The sequence below is a fragment of the Gloeophyllum trabeum genome (genome assembly GCF_000344685.1).
Source record: "Gloeophyllum trabeum ATCC 11539 unplaced genomic scaffold GLOTRscaffold_00007, whole genome shotgun sequence".
NCBI classification, from domain to species: domain Eukaryota; kingdom Fungi; phylum Basidiomycota; class Agaricomycetes; order Gloeophyllales; family Gloeophyllaceae; genus Gloeophyllum; species Gloeophyllum trabeum.
The window spans coordinates 631,227-637,477 of NW_006920416.1; the positions used below are offsets into that span (position 1 = coordinate 631,227).

The window sequence follows — 6,251 nt, forward strand, 5'->3', positions numbered from 1 at the left end:
CCCCCCCGTGCTACTGAGTCGATGGACAGGCGTGGCTATCTGCTGGCAGTGCTCGAGAAAGTCGAAAAAATATCCAGCAGACAAGGCTGCTTTGATAGTTAGCACGGACCGACGCATGGACGAGACGATCGTGGAAGAATGTATTAACCTGGCCATCACACTGAAGGAAGAAGGGCGGAGGGTCGTCGGTATTGACCTCTGTGGTGATCCGCGGGTATGTTGTCACTTAAAGGTTACCTTGTTCTCAGCTACCACTGTTTCAGGCCGGGGAACTCCAGCGGTTCGTCAAACACTTCCAAAATGCCAAGGCGTCGGGACTGGGTGTAACTGTCCATATCGCCGAAGTGAGAAATAATCGGGAGGGAGGTGACCGGTGGGAAGACTGATCAGCATTTTTCTACAGACAGTTGACAATCCCACTTCCGAGACCGATAATCTGCTTCGCGCGTTTGCACCGTCGAGGCTAGGCCACGCAACGTTTCTCGACGAAGAGGCCATGAAGATAGTGTTCGAGAAAGATATAGCCGTTGAGCTTTGCCTCACAAGCAACCTTCTGTAAGCTTTTATTTTCCGACAGGCTAACACGGATGACACTCTTGTGTCCTTCTCTCTTCTTAGATGCAAAACCGTGAAGAGTCTCGAGGATCACCACATTCGCTTTTACCTGAAACAAGATCATCCTATAGCTATATGTGTACGTACTGTCTGCATGCCGGTATTATGCTGAATTACTACTGATCACCTTTGCTACTGCCTCTCATAGACCGATGACCAGCTTGTGTTCCGCACAAATCTGTTAGCCGAGTATGCACTCCTTCTCGCTAAGCCGCCGTACGGCCTCGGATTAACCATGGATGAAGTCAGAAAGATTGCTGAGATGAGTATGGCCCGAAGATTCAGTTAGTGATAAATGCATGTTTGCACAAAGCTATATCCCTACTGGAGGCGTAGCTCCGCTGGACGTAGCATAGCTATTGCTTTGGGACAACCAACATCAGCTTCCACCTCTGTCGAAATGAAGAGTACCTTGATATCTTGATGTTACAGGAACTGGGCTTGATGTATAGTCCCGAATCTCTTTAAGACCAGGAGGCGAGCTCTTCCACTGCAGAGACTTATTTAGCGACAATTAGGGGTGCTTGAAAGAGTTTTGTACCATTTGTCAGGGACTCGTTTTAGTCGGACGGAACACCGTGTATTCGAACCGTGCAGTCCCAGCGGCATCTCGCCGCAGATTCACCGTGTATTCAGTCCGCCAGTAACTAGGGCAAGTGTTCCGGTGATTCTACGTTGCCTGACTCAACGGCGTGTACCAAGGGGTATTCCCTATCGTCATTGCCTAGGAGTGGTGTATAGATGGTGAGACCTGAGTGGAAGGTGCACGGGTTAGGTTCAATGAAGTTACTAACGTATTCTGAAGAGAGCCGCCAATCATATATTATGAGTCAGATGCATAGTTGATGAACGCCCTTTGGGCATATCGCGCCACCGACCTAAATCCGTAAGTGGCACAAAGGCCATCGGCGACAGCCGGAAATAAGAAGGGTGGCACAGAACAGCCTCAACTTTACTCTGACTACGAAGGCGGATATTGCAGTCACTTCCACTTCATTCTTCGAATGGCCGTCAAGGAACGCAAGTGTAACATGACACCCAAGAGAAGAGAAACCTCAGAAGGATTCTTCGCGCGTTGGCTATTGCCACCACAGACGACGAGCCCTACGATCCTGTTGAATGGGAGTGGGAGTGGGATGACGAAGATCTCGACACCTTTGGGGCTGATAGCAACTCTGAGTCTGTGTCTGACTCAGATGACTCGGATGAGGTGGGTGGTCTCATAGGAAGACATCATGATAACCACAGGAGACTCACCTACGCATTGGTTAATAGATGACTGAGATCAGAGAACAATCAACCAACCACGACGACGTAGAAATTGTATGGTATCCAAGCGAGACTGAAAGAGATCGCGACTGGCACTCAGGGCATTGTTGCATGCGGTGAAAATAAGGAAGGTCCTGAACTCAGCGCCGCAGGTAGGTAATGAGCTGCATCACACACCACCATTAATTTATGCCGCGCGAGGGGAACCATCCGATCACGAGAGTCGAGGAGAGGCAGCGGTGATCTGTCTCAGGTTCATGGGCCGCGTATCTACGCCGCCTACGTCAATAGAATATGCCCACGAAAGTCGCGCAGATCCGGCGGCCTATGGTCGTAGGCTCACAGACCGCGTATTCATGCCGCCAATGTTAGTGCAATCGGGACGGGCATTTGAGCCTTTGGTTATCGTCAGCAATTGCTCGTCGTAAAGTACACGTGCGGGAATGGAGAGCGCTCGGATGTGGGTCTCCAGTCCCCTTCGTGGTGTATCGATGGCCGGGCAACGAATGTAGCATAAATTGGCAGACGACTCGGTTTGAGTTGAAGACACTTCGGTTCTTGACTCTTGTGTAGCGGCGAGATGCAACGAAAGTTACATTTATGACCAATTACAGAGCGAATGGGATGTCATCTCGATCTATCCAGAGTACTCGCGACATCCTGTGTCTTCTATCCGAAACATGTTCACACTGCAATGTTGCCCACAGGAACGCCCTCAACGAGGACAGGACGTAGAGGAGGTACATCTCAAGGGCTTGCAGTAGCTTCCAATGTCAAAGAGATTGCCACGAGTAGGCTGGAGTGAATTGAGGTTCAGCATCCGTCCGAGCGACATCCCCTAGTAGTGTTCGAATTTAGATGATGTCCGTGGTAGTCGCTGTTTACCATTGCCAGCATCAGGGCCCACCCAGCTTGGACCCCGACGCTGCCTGCCTGGGTTTGTTGATACAACAGAGTACCAGGAGGTCGAAAATGGACGGTATGAATTTTGTATGGGCGACAGTAAGTTCGGGGGAATGAGCATCTATGAAGACAGGGCCTGGTCGGGATCATCGAGGGCGCAACCTTTGATTTCTGGAATCGAGAGCAAATGACGAAGAACAGCGACATTAGACTGAAGGGTGACTTCGCGTATATTGCATGTGGACATCGTGTATCATCTCGAGCACGATCTCTCCGATTGCTCGGCGGATTGCTTTGTGCCGACATTGTCGCCGATACAACGAGCCATGAACAACCGGGGAATCTCGACGAGCACGTAAGTCAGCTTGAACAATTGCCGCAAAACCCTGTCATCCGTCAAGCTCCAGAGTGTGACTATTCGAGATAAGGGCGGACTGGTGGATAATGGCATTCATTTACATTTAATCGAGCACCAAATAGCTCGAATTAGCTCAAGTACCCCAGTTGCCATGGATCAAATCAATAAACGGCTTTTAAGGTCCCTACGTGGATGTTTGACGAGAGATTGAGGACAAAGGAGTGATGCCCACAGTGACCGGCATCGCCCGATACGCATTTAAGCGGTCGAAGTGGCTCGACCACCGGTCTTCCGCCTTCAACTTGAGCATCGATAGCCACACACGTCGGCTCTTGAGTATCTTCCTTCTCCGCCATGGCAGCCCTCATCTTGCCCCCCAAGTGGGGGAGAAAGTCGAACACCGAAGACCTCCGACTAACCTTCTGCGAAAATGGCAAACCCTTCGTCCATTATCCCGGTGAAGAGGCAGAGAGCAATGACGAGCTTGCAGATGATGAGGGCAGCATTCAGATGGACCTGAGCGAGCACGATGTGTCCAACGGTGCATCCGATGCGCGTGCCGATGACATGCGGATGACCGAGGGCCGGGCCGATGACTATGACGAGGAGGATGAAAGCGACGAGGACGAGGGGAGACGGACTGATCCAGATTATGTGGAGGAAGATGATGAGGGGGAGGAAAGCGACGAATACGAAGAGAAGGTAAGTCGTGCTTTATTTTGTGCAGGCTTGATTCAAGCTAACTGATGTTTGGTCATTAGGTGCACTCTTGCAAAAGAGTGAAAAAAACAACCAACATCCAACAACACGACAGCCATCCGGGGCCAACCGAGGAATGGGACACTTCCGAGGAACAAGGAATATTGAGTGCTCCCAGTGGTACTTCCCGCAGGCGCGTCCGTTTGGTGCCTGGAGGTGCCAGATCGTCCTCCGACACCACTTACAGCGACGATGGCTCCGACAGTGCGCTATCTTCGCGGTCCATCTCAGACTGGAGTATGGATGTATACGACTAGAATCCACGTTTACCGACAATATACAGGACAAGGTGCGTGGTAGACACCTATCGGAGAGAACCTGCATATTCATTGGTGCGAGCCAGCAAATCTCGCCTGACCGGGGGACTTCAGAATGTGGGCTATGAATGTGTCGGTGGGTAGGCATGGTAGAGTCGGCACAGAAAGTTTTGAGGAGAGGCTGAATTGAGAACTTTGTTTTGTCTTTGCTTGTCTGGTGGAAAATAACACGTCTGTGTGGTCTCTTTGATCGCCTCGCCATGAAAGCAGAGCAAGGGCTCTCTCACAGTAAGGCCGGTCCAGTTCCGGATATGATTTCTGGGACGATTATACGGTCCGCGGGTGGAAGTCATATGAATCCGATTGACCGCAAGAGCGCCACTCAACGCGTGCTCGACCTATTCGAATGAACCAATGCGAAAACTACATCCCGCCGAAGATAGTGACATATCCTGATGGGAGACCATAAGTCAGCCCTTATCCATTACTCTAGTGAATATGAAAGACCTTTGATCGCTTAATCACACTATCCAAGCGAGGACAACGGATGGCGACGCCCACAAAGACCGGCATCGCCCGACACGCACTTAAGCGATCGCCCAAGATCAGCGACGCACCTTCAGCTTCACCTTGAACATCGATAGGCCGACACTTGAACAACGACCTTCATAGCCATGTCCGCGCTCGTGCTGCCCGCAAAGTGGGCACGGAAATCCAATGCAGAGGACCTGCGCCAGATCATTTGCGACCATGACTCCTCTGCTGATGAGGAGATGGAGATGGAGATGGAAATCGCGGAAGGCGTTTCGGAGACGGCGAGCGACATCCTCGACACAGAAATCGAGTACCCTAGCAGCGATGATGACGAGCATGGGGAAGACATGGAGATCGTCGACAGTGGTATCCAAACGGAGAACGAGGTTCTTGGAGAGGTAAATCACTACTCGGATCGGGCTCATCGGGCATCCGACGAGGAAGAGGACGCCGAGATGGAGGAGTCGGACGTGGACGATGCATCTTCCGCGTACGACGGCGATATCGAAGACAACGACGCGTTGCCTTCAGCCTTTGAGGGCAACGCTACCAATGAGAGGTCCCGTCGCGAGGTATGTTACCCGTCGGTTTATGTTTTCCTATAAGTTGTTCACTAAAATTCGGTTGTTAGTCGCTCCGGTCTAGAACGTCTAAAAACGAACATGAAGTAGCGCGACCGGGAGTCGCGTCAACGTCCATTGAAGAGGGCCATATGATGGACTAAGACGAGGTGTGTAACACTCCCTTGGCGGAAAAAATGTGATATTGATTGGTCGAGGAGTTTTCGAATGAAGGGCAAGCGGAGGCCGGAACCACGGCTTATTGGATGCACGTAGTATACATGCTTCGTGCGCCGACGAAGTGGGGGAAAGGAGCAAATCGCGATAGGATTGATAAGTTCTTTTGTTCATTGTTTGCATGATTAAAATATCGCCTTGCCTTGGTTCCTTCAGTTGTCTCCCATAGCTCAACCGCTGTGAAAGTTACGCCGCCGTCCGCTCGTAGGGGTTCCTCAATGTTTATAGGGGTACGGTTGACATACACAACCCCGTATCCGGTGCCGGTCAACAATTCCCGATATTCGTTCCTGGGTCGGATAAGGGCTTTCGTACGATAGCGACTCTGCCAGATAGGATTTCGCTCGAGTACGTCCGGGAGGTGGAGACTTCATTGCGTGTTCAGGAGGACTCCGACGACAGACGTTGCACAAGTCGCGAGGTCAGACCATTTGTCATGCAAAAATACGGGAGAGTCCTAGACGACCTTTCGGAGTGTCGATGCTGGCCAGAGACATAGAAAAAAGAGGAAGGCTCATATCTCGAGGAGGGCAGGGAGTGGAACAGGAGAAAGAGGGATATTATTATCGATGCCCATCTCCCTGTCGATACGCGTCGCTTGTTTGAATTGTGGCTGTTTGCCCGCTTACGGCCTTACGTCCACGGTCATGCGGCCGGCTTGCGCTCACAAGGACCCACCGAGCAAGAATAACTTGCAGGAAAGTTTTCTATATCTATGGAAGGACTGGATGCAACGAAGAAATGCCACAACTCATAACA

At 51.2% G+C, this 6,251-nt stretch overlaps 3 protein-coding genes across 3 annotated transcripts; all 3 read left to right on the forward strand.

The window, feature by feature from the left end:
- Window positions 1-115: 115 nt before the first annotated feature.
- Window positions 116-904, forward strand: GLOTRDRAFT_129406 (Metallo-dependent hydrolase; the record flags this gene model as incomplete). The annotated part of the gene is made up of 5 exons (XM_007868090.1): window positions 116-214; window positions 264-344; window positions 404-555; window positions 619-694; window positions 764-904. The coding sequence occupies 5 exons, from the start codon at window positions 116-118 to the stop codon at window positions 902-904; spliced, it is 549 nt and encodes a 182-aa protein (XP_007866281.1).
- A 2,595-nt stretch (window positions 905-3,499) lies between these two features.
- On the forward strand, window positions 3,500-4,161 carry GLOTRDRAFT_129407 (uncharacterized protein; the record flags this gene model as incomplete). The annotated part of the gene is made up of 2 exons (XM_007868091.1): window positions 3,500-3,847; window positions 3,907-4,161. 2 exons carry the CDS (start codon window positions 3,500-3,502, stop codon window positions 4,159-4,161), a joined length of 603 nt encoding a protein of 200 aa, XP_007866282.1.
- A 101-nt stretch (window positions 4,162-4,262) lies between these two features.
- GLOTRDRAFT_100012 (uncharacterized protein) lies at window positions 4,263-5,308 on the forward strand. Its single transcript, XM_007868092.1, has 2 exons — window positions 4,263-4,613; window positions 4,669-5,308. The coding sequence occupies exon 2, from the start codon at window positions 4,836-4,838 to the stop codon at window positions 5,298-5,300; it is 465 nt and encodes a 154-aa protein (XP_007866283.1). The 5' UTR covers window positions 4,263-4,613; window positions 4,669-4,835; the 3' UTR covers window positions 5,301-5,308.
- Window positions 5,309-6,251: the final 943 nt, after the last annotated feature.